Source organism: Cotesia glomerata, linkage group LG4, assembly GCF_020080835.1.
Source record: "Cotesia glomerata isolate CgM1 linkage group LG4, MPM_Cglom_v2.3, whole genome shotgun sequence".
Classification (NCBI taxonomy): domain Eukaryota; kingdom Metazoa; phylum Arthropoda; class Insecta; order Hymenoptera; family Braconidae; genus Cotesia; species Cotesia glomerata.
Genome location: NC_058161.1, coordinates 7,040,349 through 7,061,491, shown reverse-complemented (window position 1 = coordinate 7,061,491; position 21,143 = coordinate 7,040,349). Strand labels below are relative to the sequence as shown.

Below are 21,143 nucleotides of genomic sequence, written 5' to 3'. Positions count from 1 at the left end.
CACCTTGGCCATGATTGAAGACAAGTTTAAAGTGGAAGAAAATATTTACTTGGCTTATCAAATCTCCATTGAGACGTTCATGGACACGACAGACCGTGACAAAACATAAGAAAGAAAGGTAAGAAAGGAGATACTGAAGGAGAAAAAAAATAACAGTGATAACAACACAGGTAGCAGTCGCTGGAAGTTGAGGACTGCTTTCAGTAATAGTTATTCCGGCGAGTAGAAAACACCTCATTTCTTCGTCCCTCTTTCTTGCTACTGCCACCGATTATTTAAAAGAAGAAAAAAGTGCTCCATATTTTTTTTTCTTATATTATATTTTGACTCAAGTTTAAAATGTTATGAAGTTAGTTACGTGATGATTAATACGGTAATGTTCACTTGATTAGATAAATTGTAAAATCTATTTATTCGAATGGTTGTCGTGCAATGTAATGTGTTTATAAAACGCGAGTTATTTTTTATTGCTAACTTGAATTTGAAGAAGAAAAAAAAATGACAATAATAAAGAAGAGAACGAGATAAAAAGAAATAAAGAATAAGTAACAGATCACGACTTGGTGATTACTCATGGTTACTGCGTCTTCATAACAATAGCCGGTGGGCCACCCATGGGTTCGCGGTGATCAAGATCCTCACTGGCCAGTATAGTACGGAAGCAAATGAGAGAAGTCTCATCTCTCATGTGACAAAGTGACGTGAATCTTCTTAAGAATATGTGGATTGTATTATTTACATTGACGGTTTTATTTGTTTTTATTTTTATTTATTTGCTTTTATCTTCATTTTTAAAATGAGCGTTATTCTTTGGAGACGAAGGACCAGTATCAGGACGCTAATAAGTAAGATATTTCATTTTAGTGTCTTTCTTAAAATATTTTTCTGGGTGGCGATTGACCTAGAACAGTTGTAAAAGTCTTAAGAAATATTTTAGTGAATTTTGCATTCATTTTTTATGATTTTTGAATAAACAAAATTTGAATGCGTAAGCAATTGAACCAAATTGATGAAAAAAATAAAAGTTATTAAAATTTGGTAATGTTTTTTTTTTTTTTTTTAATTATAATTATTATCCTTTCAATACCAGTCAAATGTGTTGTAAATAAAAGTTGATATTATTATATATTATTTAAATTCTTATTTTTATTTTTTCAAGCTTGTGATATTTAATAATTGAAAAATATTATCAGAACAATTAATATTGACTTTTAAGTTATTTGAAGTATATTTAAGAGGTATAGATATTTCAATTGGTTAAATTTAATTTTTTAATTCAACAAAAATTTTTTATAATATTGTTTCAGTAAATAGTCACAAAAACTTTACGCGATTTCTTCGAATATTTCAAAATTTTAATGAAAATTTTATTCTGCAAGAAAATTAAAAAATTTTATTTCTATTTAATTATTATGTTTTCACCCAGTCCTCATATTTTATTTAGAATTGGAAAATTTGAAAATAGGCTTTCAATCGTCACCCTGAATTTCTTTTTTTGGTTAAATGTTTAATACTTATAAATTTAAGTTTTTCTTTCATCAAAAAGCTCTCAGATTTTTGTTACTTGCTAAATTCGACAATAGAAGCCCGATTTGCCCTCTAATACATGATCTTTCGATTGCCGTGAGAATCGCATGAAACAATGTCAGTTCTTTTTATCAATTTACATTTATGACTTTTTTCTATTTATTTCCAAGCAATAAAAAAAAACGATAAGTACTTGTGTACTTATTTAATTACTTTTCAATCCATAAAGATCTCAAGTTAACCGGAATCATTGATCAATAATAACAACAACACACTTAGAGTTTGAACTTTTTAATGACAAAAAATATTTTTTTACTCGATTTAGCTTTAATTTTATTATACGACAAAGTAATTATTGTCGAATAAATATTATGTTTTACAACAAAGAATTGAAAATGAAAACAAAATGTTTATTACTCATGTTCCGTGTTACTTTGTAACACAAAACAGTATACTATAAAAAAATTCTCAGTAATTTATTGATAATAAAGTATTGTTGTGAGATTGAAAACAATGTACTCTGCATAGAGTACGAGATAAAAAACAATCATTAACGATTATCTCAGTATTCTTTTATTAACGATTAAAATCTCAAAAATATTTTAATAACCTATCTCTACTTTTATATATACATACTGATTTTAATCTGCTGTTATTACGTAAATTACATTATTACATTAACTGATTAATGACTATAAATATAAAGCATATCTCAATAAAACATAATACGTAACTTGTATCACTAAATCTTCAATTATACGAAAAACTTATCATAAAATTTAGTACATCTATGCAGACACACATATATATTTATATATTTATATCTGAAGATCTTAAAGTTCAGGAATAACCCAAGTTATATCAAACCATCAATCTCTCAGCAATTTTGTTTGAGAAACACGAGAGCTTACAGTTCAAAAAAATATTATTATGAGAAAAAAGCATATTTACAAACAATTTATCTATTTTATCAAAATCTGAAAGTTTAAATTATTTTTGACTCAACTATCACGATTGAAAAACCGTTAATATCTGTTGTTGATCTCAGTCGAGTTTTGAGTTGCCGAATATAACTACAATGTGAAATTTCTACGGCTAGAAAGTGCAGCGAGGAGAGGGGGGTAAAGAATAGAAGGAGAAAATGAGATCGGAGTCATAGCTGCAGCATGGATAGACAAAAGAGAAAGAATTATTAAGGGTGTATATGAACACCCAGAGGGCTTCCACGAAAAGCATCAAGAATGAAATAAAAGATAAAGGTAGGGAGATGAGGACGCCGGGTTAACCAACAAGCAAATTAACACGTGGGAGGGTCCGATCGGCCAATAAGATAATTGTGCAACGAGAGGCTTCTCTTTCTATTCCACTAATCTTCTTTCTCTTTTACTCACTTTGCCTTCCTCTTATTTTAAAACTCTTGCTATCTTTATTTTCTCCCTTTTATGTACATTACGTTACATACGTTGCGTTACGTTACGTTACGATACTTTACATACATTAGCCACACGAGTAGATCGGGGAGGCGTGTAGAACGATGGATGGATCGATTGATTGAGACAAGCTGTACTTTGAAGCCTCAAGTCTTGTTGGAATTTCATTTGCCAATAAATGTATTTGTAAAACCATCATCAATATGTGGATGATTTTTTTTTATCGAAATAAATCTTGATACTGTTGCTCATATTTTTATATTTTCACTGCTATTGATTTTAGCGTCAATAAAATATTTAACGATGAAATATTTTGACGAAATGGATTTGAAGTATAGACTAAGCAGGAAAATAGATTGGATGAATAGCGGATAGAAGGAAAAAGAGGTGGGGAAGGAGGAATAAAAATGAATAAAATAATATAATGAAAAATAAAAAATAACAGCAGCTTGTGAATTAACGACCTCTTGCACTCTTTGAATGTCTGTCCTATCTCTCGGCAGCAGGCACTCTCGGGGGCCCGTACAGACCAGGGAATAAAAATGCAAGTCGTCGTAGACGATAAGCAGAGTGAGCAGAGAGCGATAGAACCGGGCCAAACATTTACCCGCTCGACACGATAAGATGCCGTATCTCTCTTGAGAACTTGGTGTTTTTACGTTACTCTTTCTCTGGCACAGAGTGCCACCAACTACTGCACCACTACATTCAAACTACTATACATTTTATACGTATATATATGAATGAAAAATACACGGCCGGTTTTGCATGCTGTATATATCAGTAGTTTCAACGACGAGAAATTATATTGCGATAGCTATTTTTAATGAACCTTCTTTAACTTCTCGACAACTTTTCATTTCTGATATGAGATCCTATTTTTTTGATATGCATTGCATTTCTTTTTTTTTAAGATCTGTTCTATTTTTTTTATTTCTTATGTGTATTGCGGATATGAGAAATAGAATACAGAATTAATCTTCTGAACGGAAAAAAAATTTTGAGTAAGATTTTTCGACTTATACAGACTCTATTCTGCCGGGATTTAAGGAAAATATCATAAAAAATTTGATTTTAAAAGAAAAGAAAAAAAAAATATTCATTCAATATATAATTACTAGCGGACCCGACAGACGTTGTCCTGTACACACGTCTTAAATTTAAAAATTTTGGGAATGAGCTTATATAGTTAGAAACATCATTAGTTAACAAAATGCAATGGTTAATCCTTCATAATTAACATTTTCGTTAATATAATCCCATTCTGATTTTATACTCATCGAGACCTTTCATTTCAGTACCCACATGAATTTTTTTATATATCTTATATATACACAGAAAGAAAGGTTCACTTGAGCCAAGAAAATATTTTTCTTCGTAATTATTTACTTGGGCAAAAAAAAAAATTTTTTTGACACAAGAAATTTCACTTAATTCAAAAAATCAATTCCCTTGCTTCAAGAAATACGTGTCTTGATCCAAGTCAATTTATTTAAGTCAAGAAAATTTTCTTGTTTTGAGAAAATTTCTCTCTTGCTCCAAAAAATTAAGTTCTTAACAGAAGTAAATTTTCTTGTCTTGAGAAAATTTTTCTCATGCTCCAAAAAATTAAATATCTCGATAGTAAATTTTCATTAATATTTCTATTGACTAACATGTCAAATAGGAAGATCAAATAATATTGAATCATTTTTTTTCATTCAATATGTATAATTGCGCGCTAAAATAATCTAAAATGGGTATCAAATATTCAAGAGAAAAATTTTCTCAAGATGAAAAAATTTTTTTCTCAGCTGAAGTAGGTGGCGCTGCTTCCCTAAGGTATCTAAAAATCTTGATCAAATATAAAAATTTCTTGTATCAAGTATTTATGATAATTTAAATTAAGAAAAAATGACTTCCATCAAGAATAGAATTTCAAGAAAAATTTTAACTTCGGCCAAGACAATTTCGGTCTTCCTTCGAGCGACCGAAAATTTACTTGAGCCAAGAATTTTGTTCTCCAGTCAAGAAATCTTTCTTTCTGTGTATATGATATTTATAAAATATATGAAAAATGCATGTGGGTACTCAAATGAAAAGTCTCGATAAATGTAACATCGGGATGAGCTTATATCTTTAAAAACGTCAATAATTAAGAAATGACATTGTATCTTGTCAACTAATGATATTTTTAAAGATATAAGCTCATCTCAACATTACACTCATCGAGACCTTTCATTTGAGTACCTACATCATTTTTTCATATATTTATATATATTATATATATGTATATATGAAAAATATATCAAAATGCATGTGGGTACTCAAATGAAAGCTCTTGATGAGTGTAACATCGGAATGAGCTTATATCATTGAAAATATCATTAGTTAACAAAATACAATAATCATTCGTTAATTATTGATATTTTCGTAAATATAAGTCCATTCTGATTTTATACTCATCAAAAACTTTTATTTGAGTACCCACATGAATTTTTTTATTTATCCTATATATATATATATATATATATATATATATATATATGATATTAATGAAATATATGAAAAGTGCATGTGGGTACTCAAGGTCAACGACAATTTATAAATGAAAAATCTATGAAATAAACGTTTTTCCGTGAACTGAATAGTGAATCTAAACCATTCTGGAATCCACCGGAAGACACACAAAAAATTTCATTAAAATCCGTCCAGCCGTTTAGGAGGAGTTCAGTGACGAACACACGCACAGAAGAAATATATATATTAAGATTGCATGGACCACTTTTTGGTTTTATTTAAAAAAATGTAATTCATATTTTTAAAAAATTGCATGGATAGTTTTTTTCAAATTTCAACATGTATTGAAAATTTATCTAACAAAGACGATGTTTCTTAAAGCTACAAATTTAATTTTCCATAAAAAAAAACATATTTTTGAAAATTCAATTTTTGAGATTTCTTAAAATCTGCCAATCTGATAAATACTCGATTTTAAAAAATCTAAATGAAATTAACAGCTACGCAATTTATGAAAATAATTGAATTTTATACCGAAAAGTCAAAAACAAACATTTATGAATTACAACTTTTGATTTTATAAGAATCATTTAAACATTAAAAGAAATTCTAAAGAGAGCTTAACCATGAATGATATTTCTAGTCCATACAAATGATTAACTATATAAAAATAAACTTTGAATATAAAATGATAATGATACAGAATACGAGCTGATAAAATGAGAATAATATGATTTTTATTAAAGATTATTGTTGAGAGAGACTTTCTCGTCTTTCCCTATAGCCATTCGTGATCCAGCGGATCAATCGCTCACGATTCACGACTCAGCGGATAAATCAGAGATATCAAATACACTTATACATATACATATATACTGGTTATTATTAAATCCATCAATTTTTTAGGGTGATGATAAACTAAAAATATGAGTAGATATAGATTATATTACAGAAAGTACTTTTAGTTTTGTTATGAATGGAATGTCGATGCTCAAGGGTATTAGATCTCGAGAACAAAAAGGCAAAGGTGCTCGGTAGGGTCAGACGTATCCTTAGATCTAGAGCCAACAACAATTAGCTCGGAGGTCAAGGTTCGATCTGGAAGGTGGGCGTTTCGTCGAGGGAGACTCGAGTAAACAAATCATCACCAAGTCAGGGTGAACCAGAGTTCTGTTATGTCTCATCCGCAGGGAAAATTTAAGTATACTAATTCATGATATACATTTGTTAAAAATAATATTCCTTTAAATACATTTTTATAATATTTTTTTTTTGACATCATTCAACATTTTTAATTATAAAAATTAAAAAATAAATGTTTAAAAGTTCAAAACTTGTTGGTTTTAGTCCAATTTAAAAAATCCAAAATTTTGTTCCATTAGATCTTGAAATTTATAAAAAAAGTTTGGAAAATCCAAAAGTGCACGACTCATAATGCTCATTTAATTATGAAATATATAAAAAAAAAAAAAAAAAAAAAACTCAAGTCGTTCAAAATTAATTGCCGAAAAAACAGCTGTAGTAGGAAGGTACTGCACAAGCGCCCCTGGTGGAATAAAATGTACATAATATCTATAGATATAGATATATCACCATCCATGTTAATTTTACATGGATATATATAGATATACAGTCTTGTAGTTTTCGTTTTTTATTAATTGTAATTAAACGACACTGAATTAATTAACCATTCGCATTCAGTGACCTACAATCGTCGATTAGAATTAAAAAAAAAAAATTTAACTCAAATAATTGATTTTTTCACAAGTTACAGTGTTTCCGGGGTTTCATACATGACGGACAGGAAAATTTTTTGACCTATTTTGATGTTTTTTTCCGTTTCTATTGCAGTAAATCAATTTTTAGAAAGTATAGAATTAATCTCCATTAAATTATCTCGACAATAGTATGCAAAATATCTTGATTCCGTGAACTAACAAGGCTATAATACTAAAAATAGTTGCTAAAATGAGGCGAAAAAAATTTTTCGATCGTAAAGCACTCTCTGATGCTTCGCATCATGAGTCGTGCAATTAACAAAATTTATTCTGACGATTTTGAACTTGATTGGATTGTAAAATCCATCAGTTTAATTATTTAAAAATTATTTACAGAATTTTTTTTTCAATTCAATTCAGCTTTTAAGGAGATATTGTCCAAATATTTCGAAAACAAAACTTTCTTTTACTAACTTTTAGATTTCTTCATCGATCAATTTTCAAGATCGACCCAGTTTGTATACTCAGTGGTTTCAAAAACGTAAAATAAAATGACTAGTAGGAAATCTGGTACCTTGAGACTCAGGTTCGATTCTCTTACTGGACCGGCTTTATGTTATGTCACAATTTATTAAATGTCACAATAAAATCGTTATTAATTATTAATTGTCTTTAATCAACGTCAAATTTTTCAATAAAGTTTTCTCCAAAAATAAACTAGTTAAATGAAAAAAAAAAAATTAATTTCACTATTAAAAGATTAAGATATTAAAATTCAAAATGAAATAAAAATTTCAAGGATTAAGATATAAATTATTATTTTATCATTAGCAATAAAATATAAGTAAATATGATGTAGGAGAATGAACATCTCAATATCCTTACACTTAATAACAAGATACGATATTTCAATTAATTATCATTGAAAAAAAAGTACCTACATAAAAAAAGAAAAAAAAGTGGGCAAAGTAATGGATTATAAAATAGATTGATGATGTAGGTGTAATGGTCTGAGAGGTTGAATGGAATCAAGTGCAAATGGTTGCGATTAACACGTTGTTTGTATAGGCCAATGTATAATAACAGGTTGCATAGGTATCCAATAGTATCTCACGAAGGGCATCTCGGGTTCTCTTATATACCCAGTCGAGGGTAAGATGGAGGGTACAGGTACTATAACAGTAAGGCTCATATCGGCAAGACCAATATGACCAACTGAGGAACTGAGTGACGGAGAGGAATCTTCGGTATAAGTAAATAAGCATGTAGTTATACTGAAGGTGTGAGAGGGATAGCAAGAGAAGGTCGAGTCTCGGGTTGTTCTGAGGCAAGTAAAGGTAAGACCTCTGCTTATGGATATATATGTGTGTACTTCAGTAATAGCAAGAAATGAGGATGAGAGACAGAGACAGAGATGAGAGGTGTGTGCGAAAGTAAAAATTTAGTATATCTACATTGGATCAGGTCTGTCTCTCTTTCTCTGCACCTGGCATCGTGATCTCCCTAAGGCCCTTCCAATTCTACTCCAGTCTCAACTCAGTACTCACCAAGTCAGATGTAGATGAACAAGAGGAAGGCGGAGGACACACGCGCTGTACCAAACAAACCAACCATCAGGCACCAACCTGGAGAGGATAGGATAGGATACAGGATGGGAATTCAGTGATCATGTGGGAGCGAGGCACCCAGAGAGTGAGAGAACCGTTTGCTGGAAAAGAGGGACAGGATGATCTCGAGTGTTGATATCGTAACCCAGAGAGAGAAAATAAGAAAGAAAGAAGAGGTGGGCTTATAAAACCTCTCCTCATAACTTACACGTTGTATACTGATCGTCCTGGCAGTCTGTGGCCGCGAAACGACGCGAGGAGTCTTTATCGTTGATCGTCATCTAAACAGCCGAGTAGAGGGACCGGGTTCAGTCTCAGTAGATCCCAGGATTCAACGTCCTGCCATTTTATCCATTTTTTCATTTTTTAAATGTCTACCCTTTTGGGTTTAATCAACTGTTAGTTTATCAAACTAGATTTTTTTTATTTATTGTCAGTATCATTAGACAACTGGATCATTTACTAAACCATACGGAATTAGATAGCCGTTTTTTATTGATGAAATTAATCAAATTATAAAAGAATAATGATTTAATGAACAGAAATTATTTTCATCAAATTATAAGCCGTGCAATTATCAAAAACATTGCCTTCATAATTGATTACGAACGAATTCAAAACTCTTATTAGATTTATTTAAAAAGTTGAAACTTTTGATTGATTAAAAGTTTAAATTTCACATGAAAATCATTTTTAAAATTTTTTACAAACAACTTTTTTCTCTTAAAAGTGTTTTCAAAGAAGAAAATACAAGAAAATATCACAAACAGATAAGAACGTCCGGATAAATCGGACCCTAAGTGATGGAAATTTATTAAAACAATATATAATTTAATCATGAATACGATTATTAATGTTCTTTAAATAACACCCGAGGTTATGAGAGATTATCATTATTCCAACTTTAATGATTGTTGATTGTTTTTATATTGACGTTTTTGATTAAACAAAATCGGAAAACTCCTGGCAGACTTGCTATGTATTCTAAATAGACAAAACAGTTGTCCAATGACTAAAACTCTTTTATATCGTCCCCTCTTATTGTAAAGCTCTGGTGAATTTTAACCGGTGGTGACTGGCGGTGGCGACCGCGTGCGCTAAGCGATAAGCCACCCCCGACCGCTACTGCTTCAACTTTCCGGGATGGATCAAGTCATTCCATTCGTTTTTTTGTTTATTTTTTGTTTTACACTCTTACACACCTTTGTTGGATTAATTTAATTGTGTATTGGACTTACCCAATTGAAATGATAAAAAAAAAATAGTTTTTATTCTGTTATTTATTACTTTATTACTAAAATAAGTAAATAACTAAAAATTTTGAAAGAATAAATTTAGGCAATAATATTTTAACGTACCTTAACACACACAAATTGACGGGGTACTTTATAGGGGTGTATTTACGATCGCGATTCCTCTGGGCGTATCGACAGGAAGAGAAATAAGAGGGCGCTCTTATCTCTCAGTAACGACGCCTCGTTATTAATCGGCATTCAACGGGCTCGAGATAGTACACCCAAAGAGTACGAGTAGGAAAAGGGGTGGAGAACCGTTGTATGCACCTTCACGCACCCTCATACCTTTCATAATATACTATCCTATCCTATCCATTATTATTATTATTATTATTATTATCATCATCATTACATTCTTTATATTTGACTTATAAAATTCTTGTTAAGTATCAATATCTCTGTTATATACATATAAAAGCAAATTAGACTACGGGGTGGTTGAAATCGTTAAAAAAAATGATACTGAATTGATGAAAAGCATCTCCTGTTAAGAGGGTATTCTAGTTTAAAGTCACAAATTTTTGGTATTTTTATAAATATTTTTAGCACATATTTATTGATATTTCAAGAATATGGAAAAAAATACTTGAAACAAGAAATTAAAAACCCAAAAAGTAAAGGGAAAACTCAAAAAAAATGATGCGACTTTGTCTCCATGATTCTAAATTTTCTAATCACCCGAAATTGAAAATAAAAAAAAAAAAATAGATTCTTGATCACGTAAATACGGTGTTCTCGTCGGAACTATAGAAAAGTCAAAAACAATTTTTCCGTAAAATGGCGGATGTCGTAAAAATAAATATTTTTTTATAAATCTAGTTTGGATAATAAACTTTTGAAATCTGCCCAAACTCGTGAGATGGTACGACACTAAAATAGCCATCTTTCAAAATAATTTAAATCTCAAAAAATCGCTGTAAGAATATATTTTCAGACCTTTAAAAATATGTAAAATATCGATTTTTGAGAATTCCAGACCATAATATCCCTAAAAGAAACAATTAATCCGAGTTTATGTAAGCTCTTGGAAGCTCATTTTTTTGACTCGGGTCAATAGACTCCTTTCTTTTATTATTTATTTTGATATTGAGACCCAGTTACCAAGAAAGTCAACCATGCACCTACCCTACAACTGTATCCACATCATACTCATACTCACCCTTTTCTTCATATCACTACCACGTTAACCAATGCCTCGGATGTGCGGGTAGTGATGATTTATTATTTTTATCTCAGTGGGTTCTCGCTCGGACGGTTTGCTGTTACCAATTCGAGCGAGAGACTGAAGAAAACGATCTGGAAGGTGATCTAGAGTCTGCTATCATCAGGATGAGTTTAAATCTTTTTCCTATTTTATATTGTAGGTATATTTTTTTTTAAATAATTGTGGATGAAAAATAAAACATGACTTTTAGTAACTTATAGTGGGAAAAAAGTTTTAATTATTGCTGATATCGATGGAAAATCCAGAGCAATAGTCGTAAGTCTTTAATGCAATAGACTTGGGTTCGATCTCCTGTACGAATTTCACTTTTTTATTAAATGAAAATGAAACTGTGATAAATATTTTATTTATAATTAGTAAAGACAGAAATTTTATGTTTTATAAAAAAAAGGCGTAATACACTTATAACAATAAATGTAAAAATAAGTTCTCACTTCAAAATATTATAGATTGAAAAAAACTATTTGATCCAAGAAAATAATTTTGAAGAGTACCTGACTTCTTGATTAAAAAATTTATTATCTTGAAATTCCTTTTTAAACGAATTTCTAGACGTACAGGAAATAACATAAATTCGAACATTTTTTGGTATTCTTGAAACAATTCGGTAGTATGTTTAATCAATGTTACCGCCTTTTTTAATCCATGATAGAAAAACATTATCGAGTAAAATACACAGAAAATAGTATATTACGACCCAAGGCCAGAAAGTTAGATTTCCTGGCGTATGGGATATGATGATCAAGGCGTAACCGAGGCCATCATATCACATACGTGAGGGCATCCAACATTCTGGTCGTGGGTTGTATACTATTTTTCTTGCTCTCCAGCCGAAAGGACGCAACCCCGGGGAAGGGGTTTTGCAAAACCGAGGCGAAGCCGAGGTTTTGCCGGGGGTGAGGGGGGTGCCGCCCGACTTTTGCAAAGCCGAGGCGAAGCCGAGGTTTTGCTGGTCGGGGCGGGCATAATAAAAAAATAAAAATTAATAAATAAAAAAAAAAAAGTTATTTTAAAGTTTACTAACAAATGCTCTGATTAAGAGAGATAACATGCACAGAACTCGTCATAAATATTTAAACTCGATTTAATAACAAAATTAATTTCTTTAAGTTGATTAAAAATTAGTTGTTAATTAGACGACTAAGAAAGATTGAAATTAAATTATTGAAAGCTTGTAGAGTACATGGATTGTTTTATAAACATTGCTTTACTAGCTGTCAAAATATAAATGAAAGCAAATAAAATTTACAAAACTTTTATATTATTTTTTAAAATTTTTATATAAATTATTTTTGCTGTATTATTATTAAATAATTCATTAACAATAATCTAGTTAGATAGTATATTACATACCTAGGCCAGTAAAGTAAGAAAAGTCTCAGATCACATGTAATTGTTGGCCGAGGCGAAGCCGAGATTGACAAACATGTGATCTGAGGCTTTCTTATTTACTGGCCACGGTGTGTATACTATTTTTCTGCTCGACGTAGCCGGAATGTGGCAACTTTGTTTAGCGCAGCGGCCATAAAGTTGCCACTTTCCGGTCGGAGGGCAGAAAAATTATTTTTATTTATTTGACATTTTTTGGTTAGTTTCTGCGCTGACACGTTACATACAGATGATGTTGTGATTGTTATATACAGTGGAAACTCGCTGTATAGGCCGGTCGCGCCACGAAAATACGAAAGAAAGCGAGGTTCTGTGCTGCCGGCCAAAAAATATGCGTAACGCGCATGCGTTAGAGCAGGCCATAAAAGTTGCTCTTCTTGGAGTAAAGTGCGTCCAGGAAGAGCGTACTTTCGGCTAGGAGAGCAAGAAAAAAAATTAACTTGATTCAAGAGAAAAATTCTTGAATCAAGAATATAATTTTGAAGAGGGTAATTGTCTTGAATCAAGACGACAAATTCTTGAATTAAGTAAAATTTCCTTAAATCAAGAAAAAATTTCTTAAATCAAGAATGTTTCTACTCAAACCAAGAATATTAAGCTCTTCAAAATCATATACTTGATTCAAGAACATTTTTTTTGTGTGTATAGGTTATCTTGTTTGAAAATAGGAGTGCTTTGTTTAAGATTAAAATTCTAAAATGAATAATTTTTTCTCTTTATCCAAAAGTTTTATGTTATTAATTGAAGAATGAATTTCTTGAATAAAAATAACTGAATATCTCGAAACAAGAGTGAAATTTTAAAGAGAATATTTTTCCTGTATCAAGTAGTTTTTTTCAGTGTATAAATTTATTCAGATTAAAATGTTCTAATCAATGTGACATAAAAAAACTGATGAAAAATAAATGTTTAATTTTATCGGGAGCTTAAAGTAAGAAATAAAAAAAAGGTAAAGGGGTAATGATGGGTCGCGGTGCATTAGCATAGACAATGGTCTTAAGTGGCGATAAGTCGTGTCTCACGGGCTTTTTAGTTCGACGGTGAAATGGGTTGTGGGTTATGTGTCGTAGTAAAAGGGGTGAGAAAGACGTTTGCTAGTTCTCGACCCTAACTAACGACTCGATGAAAAGCTCGTTGGTAACGTCGGCACTGTTACAAGATAGTGTCGGATATTAGGCCTTATATTCACATTCCTCTATACATACATACCTACTTTCTATACCGTGGAATTAAACCCTCGCTGATTGCTAAGAAATTGCTCTAGTGAAATATACGAGCTTCTCAGAAATCTAGGAGACTCTAGACAATAAAATCCCTTAGAAGTTAAAGCTCTAATTCATGGTTCTCCAGTATGCATTGCCTTCTAAATCTTGCATTATCTAAAACTTCATAGCTTATTTTATTAGTTAGTGTGATAATAAATCGGTAATAGAACTAAAAAATATAATGGAACAAAAAACGAAATTTACGATTGAAGATTAATCAATAGTTAATACATAATCATCTGAAAAGACAGCTCTGGGGATGAAGTAAACGTCGGCTTGAGGCAGCTCATCTCCGTCGTTGGACTACCGACGGGTATGGAAACGGATTTAGCTGTTGAAACCCGAGTACTAGCGAATGGGTGAGAGAATGTGCTATCCCGGTATCGGGTGAATTGAGGGAGAAAGAGAGAGAGATTGAGGGAGAGGATTGGTCGCCGTCCCGTGCGCAATCAACTGAAAGGGATTCTCCGATTTACACAAGTATATTGAATTTATTGAGATGAGCCTAGGGGATACCAAGCCAGAGGATATTAGCTGCCTACCAGCCATTCCGACGTTATTCTCACACCCCTTTGCTGTTACCACTTTCTCATCCCTTGAATTCAGTATCCACTACTAAACTCATAACTCGCTATTCTCCATTTGCTTCCTCTTTTTCTCTCTTTTTTCTTCGATTTCGGAACAACCTTTATTAAGATTCTTGTGATTTATTTCTGATTTTCTTATGATACCAAAAAATTACTCCAAAAATAATAATAATAATAATAATAATAAATTTTATTGTTTTTTTTTGTTACAGGTAAGTCGTAATTCATTGAAACAACGATGTAGTATAAGGGAGTAAACGATCCACAAATAGGTATATTATATCTCATAATAATATTCTATCAAACTGAGAGGAGTTAGAAAGTGGTCTTTGAATTTTGTGGTTTTGATCCTGAGGGTCCTTATCTGTTTCGACCAGTCATGACTCAGAACTTAACTCTTTTTGTCGACTCGCCTTCTACTCTCTCTTTTTGCTTTAAGCACCATCTTAGCCACAACAATATATTTTTATTTTTAAAACAATAAAGATAATAACTTAATCCTAAAAATACTTATAGCGTTTTTGTTTACAAAAAAACTACTGATTCAAGAGAAATGTTTTCTTCAAAATTTTACTTTTATTTCGAAATATTGAGTTTTCTTCATTCAAGATTTTCATTTTAAAAAGAATTTTTATTTTAACATCTCAAAATTAACTCTCTTGCAAAGAGACAATTTAGCAATCGAGTGCCATCTGTCTATAAGATTTTCAACACTACTTTAAATAAAAAAATTATATACAGACGAATTAAATCATATTAAGTCTGATTTAGTCTGATAAAATCAATTTTCATTTCAGGCCATATATGAACTAGTCAAATTTGCTAACATGATTATATCAAGGTATATTATAAAATTTTTTTACGGGTTCGTGGATCAAAATGATTTTTCTTAAATCAAAATAACTTTTTTTATCAGTATTCATGCAGTCTTATTACAATGTTAGTACTAAAATCTTAAAATTTTAAACAAAAAAGATGATTGCATCTGATTGATGATAATAACTAATAAAAATTAGAAAAAAAGTAAAAATGCGGGAAAAAAATTTGGGCGTTCGTCTAGGGATATGTATGACGTTATCAAGTAGTCATGTCTCACTTGGTCTCTCCCTCAGAGTCTTTCTTTCAGTGTGGGCCGCGATTCGGGCACACAAGGGTGATATTTAGATATTCTAATGGTGCCCTGATAACAAGACGCTTGCTACTGCGATAAAGACGACGCGAGTCGAGCAGCCCTCTGTACACCTTCTTACCCTGGTTGCCCCCATAAGCCTCCCCCATTTTCTCACTCCCTTAGTTTCACCTCTTGGTACGATGTCGACGCTGCGCCTCGCAGATAACGGAACTCTTGCAGCCTGGTTGTTTACGTACACTCGCAACCCCCGCCGGACACGCTAGTGTATGTTATTTATAAATTTATGGGGGCTGTAAGAGTTAAAAGCCCAACGACAAAGACGACCGCATTACCTCCATATACAAACACTCACACTCTTCCACTCTCAAAATATATTGCAATATACACATGTATATAACCGCATGTACTACCTCAACCTCGGCGATATGTGGCTTCATCCGGTTATCTCGGAACATACACTTTTTTAAAATATTTTACCCACTAAATTTAAGACGTAACGGAAAGTAATAACGACTACACCTCCAACCGGGAGAAGTACTATATTCTAGTGGAAGCTACAGCTAAAGTTAAGAATCAGAAACTATCAGTTAAATCAAGAATATTTTTTTCTGTTTCAATATCAAATTTTTGAATCAAAAACTTATTTAAGTCCCATAAAATTCATTTGTATGTGATTCAAAAAAGTTCAAAAAAATTTCATAGCTCAGAAACTTTTCAGCTTGATTTAAAATTAATTTTTTTTCATTAATGTAAAATTTTATAGTTCATTTTAAACTGAATCTCTTTTTTTTACAAATTCCAAATTATTAACGTACCATTAAAAGTTGTAATCAAAAGCCATTTCAGATTGTTTTATATTTTTCTAAAAAGTTTTACTACACTGATAGAAGGATTTGTTTATAGTTAAAAATATTTATTAATATTTAACAAATCATTTATTAGAAGCCATTTTTTAGTCCTTAACAAATATTTCTTAGTATTTAAAAAGATTTATTAATATTTAATAAATGAATACCAGATTTATTAAATACAAACAAATAATTTTAAATACTAATTGTAAGAAATATTTGTTTAATACTAAAAGTGGTCTCTAGTAAATGATTTGTTAACTATTAACAAATATTATTTAATAAAAATAAATCCTTCTATCAGTGTATATTTACTAAAAACTGCATACTTTTTCACCAAGTCATAAAAAAATCTTGTCAAAAATCAATAAACCAAAAACAAAAATTCTTGACTAACAAACCACCTTTTAAACCCATTTTGGTGGTTCAAAATAATTTTCTTGAATCGAGTTTTCCTTTCAATGTATAGAGGTAGCGGGAGAGGCAGAGGTAGCTCCGCAAGAGGATGAGGGATGTAAAGAAGTATAAGATTGGAGAGGGTTGATAACACCTGGAAAAGGGTGAGATTATATCGTCGCCATATTAGAGGAAGTTATAAATCGCATCGAATCTAAAATTGATCTTTTCTGTGTAACCGTGGTCGAGGACATTTTGCGTTTCTCTATCTCTTTATATATATGTATATATATATTAATGTAGACACCTATAGAACATATATACAGATATACATGCATAGATGTTGTGTATAAAGATATGAGGATATAAACTCGTACATTTCGAGTGGCATATCAATCCGTTCATCTGGAGCTCACACCCCTTGTACCTTATATACCATCGCGAGGACGATATTGGTATTTTAGGAGTGGATAGAGGATATAAGGGAGTTTGAAATCATCTCCTCTAACTATATCTATATATATATGAAGAAGGATTGGTAAAGTGAAGAGCTACCTTCGCGAGATATATCGATCGTGACACGTCTGTGAGTTTAAGATAAGCTCGATCCAGTGCACAGTTCGTGGGTGTTGAGTCGTACACCCTTGCTGTACTATCCTTTCTCTTATTCTGCTTAACGTGTGTATTTGTGTGTTACTCTCTTGATCTATCTCGGTCTTAGTCTTGGTCTATTTCATCTCATCCCTCGTTCTCGTTAGTCATTCGTAAACCGTGCCAGTTTATTATCGACAAACCTTTATTTGCAGGCAATTAAAACCGGGATTATTCGTTTCATTTTTGTTGATTGTTTTTTAAATAAGAAAATTTTTTTATCTTATTTATTATTATTATAAATTTATAATAGGATTAGTTATTTGAGCGAGCGTTGTGCTATGAAAACAAATTTGTAGAGGAGAATATTTATAAGGATTAATTTAGATTGAGATGAATGAATTTAGGTGATAATTATAGCGTCAGGACGATGAACTGGGAGAGAAGAAGAGGAAGAAGGGAACGAACGGATTCCTGGTGACTACAACTTAATTGGTTGAGAACTGGTCCTGCGAGACCCTTTTACATGAGGCAGTTTGGGGTGAGAAAGTGAGAAGGAAGGAAGAAGACCAAACGATTCTTCTGAAGAGAATCGGAAAGAGAAGAAAAAGACTTAAGGGAGTACGGGGAATTTTAATTGGCGTCAATTTGTCTGTATTGTTTACAATGTTAATCATTTTCGCAACTACTTGTATTATTTTTAATAAATATATATTTTATTTGGTGTTATTTTTCGCGGAAAGTTAATAATGAATAATTGTAATGAGAATATGAGTGAAATGAGTTAATAATAAAAATTTACTCGGGTGATAATAAATAAGTATTATAAAAAATTAATTCTTATTCCAAGCTTGTAAGTTGATAAATCTTAAATCTTTATTTCTTTTGTTTTCTTTATATTCACTTGTTTCTTATACTCACCACGATTCATCACGCGCGCAAATTCCAACGTGCAGATAAAGATACTAACCAACGTACCAACGTGTACGTGAGTATGAAATGCTGCAATTAATGTCTAACATAATAGATAAGATTCGAGTTGATGAATTAAATTAAACAGTAATCTACGGTATAACTATTTCAAATATTTCAATAGATTGTTTTTGTAATTAACCTAAATTTTATATTCTACACGATTTCTTAAATCAAATTCATTTTCTGCGATTGCATTGTTTTTTCTCCACAAATAAAGTGTATTAATTTTTTATAAATTTGCATATTATTTAATTTTATGTTCCTGGATTTTAATATAAATTTAATTATAAATAATCAAACACTAATGAAAAATTTAGTTAATCAATTACTATAGTTTTTTCAAAATTTTCGCCAAAAGTTGTCAAAAAATTCTTAAAATAACAATCATTTTAATTATATTGTTATTAATATAACTCGATTTAAAATTATACAATGAATTGCATCATTTGTCCTAATTTTGAGTACTTAAGTCGTGTAGAAATGATTTAACATCAAAGTCAGCGAGAGATTGTGGAGTGATCTTCAGTTACTTCTCAAGCACTTACACTTGAGGTGTACAATAAAACTAACCCTTCGACTTAATTTTGATAGTTTTTATTTCTTTTGAAAACGTTCAAAATTTTCTTTTAATAAAAGTTTTTATTGTCTTTTACATCGATTAATCATAAATTAATAGTTAAAAAAAGATTTAATTTCATTAATATCGGATCAAAATTAAATTAAAAACTAATCGATCCGATAGTTGTTAATAACAAACTTAAAAAAATAAAGCTATTATATTATATTTGAATAAGAACTTATAAGTCATTACCATCAACTCAATTTATCTGTAAGAAAATGATTTTTCATTGAAAATAAAAGAAATTAAATAGCGTCAATATATCACTAAATATTCACAGAAAGAAAAATTCCTTGATTGGAGAACAAAATTCTTGGCTTAAGAAAATTTTCGGGTGCCTGAAGGAAGACCGAAGTTGTGTTGGCCGAAGTAAAAATTTTTTTTGAAATTCTATTCTTGGTAGAAGTAATTTTTTCTTAATTCAAATTATCATGAATACTTGATACAATAAATTTTTATATTTAATCAAGATTTTTAGACACGTGAGGGAAGCAGCGCCACTTACTTCAACTGAGAAAAAAATTTTCTCACTGTGAGAAAAATTTTCTCTTGAATATTTGATACCTAGTTTAAATTTTTTAGCGTGCAATTATACATATTGAATGAAAAAAAAAGATTCAATATTATTTGATCTTCCCATTTAACATGTTAATAAATAAAAATATCAATGAAAATTTACTTCTATCGAGATATTTAATTTTTTGGAGCAAGAGAGAAATTTTCTCAAGACAAGAAAATTCACTTCTATCAAGAAATAAATTTTTTTTGAGCAAGAGGCTGAATTTTCTCAAAACAACAAGATTTTCTTGACTTAAATGAAATTTCTTGGATCAAGATACGTATTTCTTAAAGCAAGAGAATCAATTTTGTTGGAATAAGTGAAATTTCTTGTGTCAAAAAAAAATTTTTTTTTCGCTCAAGAAAATAATTAGGAAGAAAAATATTTTCTTGGTTCAAGTGAACCTTTTTTTCTGTGTATAAAAATTAAAAATGTAAAAGTAAATAACTAATAAAAAAATAAAACCAACCGTCAAATATTTTCTAATCACCCAGTGTCTCGCCACCCTGAAGAGTAGTTTAGTCTAGACGTGTGTTATTAGAGGATGAAGTAGGCGGACTGCTATGCGAGCATCGTGAGGGGTGTAATTCAGAAGCAACTGCCCAAGATTTATTACATACTCTCTCAGGCGTCTTCCTTTAACACACACTCGGTACCGGTGCCGGCACCATTATTCACGTCCGTCTACTCACTAATCACGTAAATTAAATACTCGTAATTAATCCATCAAGTCAATTGCTCTCTCAAAACAATAGCGCTAAATCCTTCGCTTATAAAAAAACCATAAACAAACATATTAACGTCACTGGAATAAATAATAAAAGGATTACAACGACGTAAGACATATAAGATTAAAAGTTATATTGCAATGTACTGCCCTAAGGTGTTGTAATATGATGCTGTGATTGGTCGGATTGGTACTTGGTCCCGACCAATAAGCCGGTGGTTCCGTTCACAAGTTCTCACCTTGCTGGTGAATCCATAGTACCGATCCACCTTCTCCAGCCTCTTTACTCCATCTCCATCTCCAGATGTGCTCATGTGCTTATGTGCTGCTTCCAGACTAAACTCAGACTCTGGTACACGTATACTATATATGCCGAGTGCTCATGCATTCAAGCTCTTTAGTCTTTTTAATCTTGTTATTATTTTATGTTGCTGGAAAAAAGATAGCAAGTGCTGGTAAGGAGAAGAAAGATACGATGAGAAGAGAAGAAGTTTTAAAAGTAGACGAAGAAGAAGAAGCCAAAGCCGATCCGGCTGCTTAAGCCTCGATCGCTGAAGGCGATGCGATTCTCGCTCGGTCTTGCATTGTTTGGAAATACGCAGTGAGATCAAACGATAGAGGTAGTATACCCTCGACTTATTTAACTCTCGTTCCTTGTTACTCTTTAACCAACAATCAATGCTCGCTGCTCGGATTTTAAATCGCCTTTCTCCCTCAACTCTCCAGAACACACAATGTTTCCTCTCTTCATCTT

General features: G+C 31.2%; 1 protein-coding gene across 1 annotated transcript in view; it reads left to right on the top strand.

Annotated features, from left to right (window-relative positions):
- Nucleotides 1-208: 208 nt before the first annotated feature.
- The window catches only part of LOC123262560 (zinc finger protein ush), a 49,094-nt gene continuing 28,159 nt past the window's right edge, over nt 209-21,143 (top strand). Inside the window, exon 1 of the mRNA XM_044724790.1 lies at nt 209-845. Coding sequence (XP_044580725.1) covers nt 797-845 — 49 coding nt within the window. The 5' untranslated portion in view covers nt 209-796. The remainder of the gene's footprint in view (nt 846-21,143) is intronic.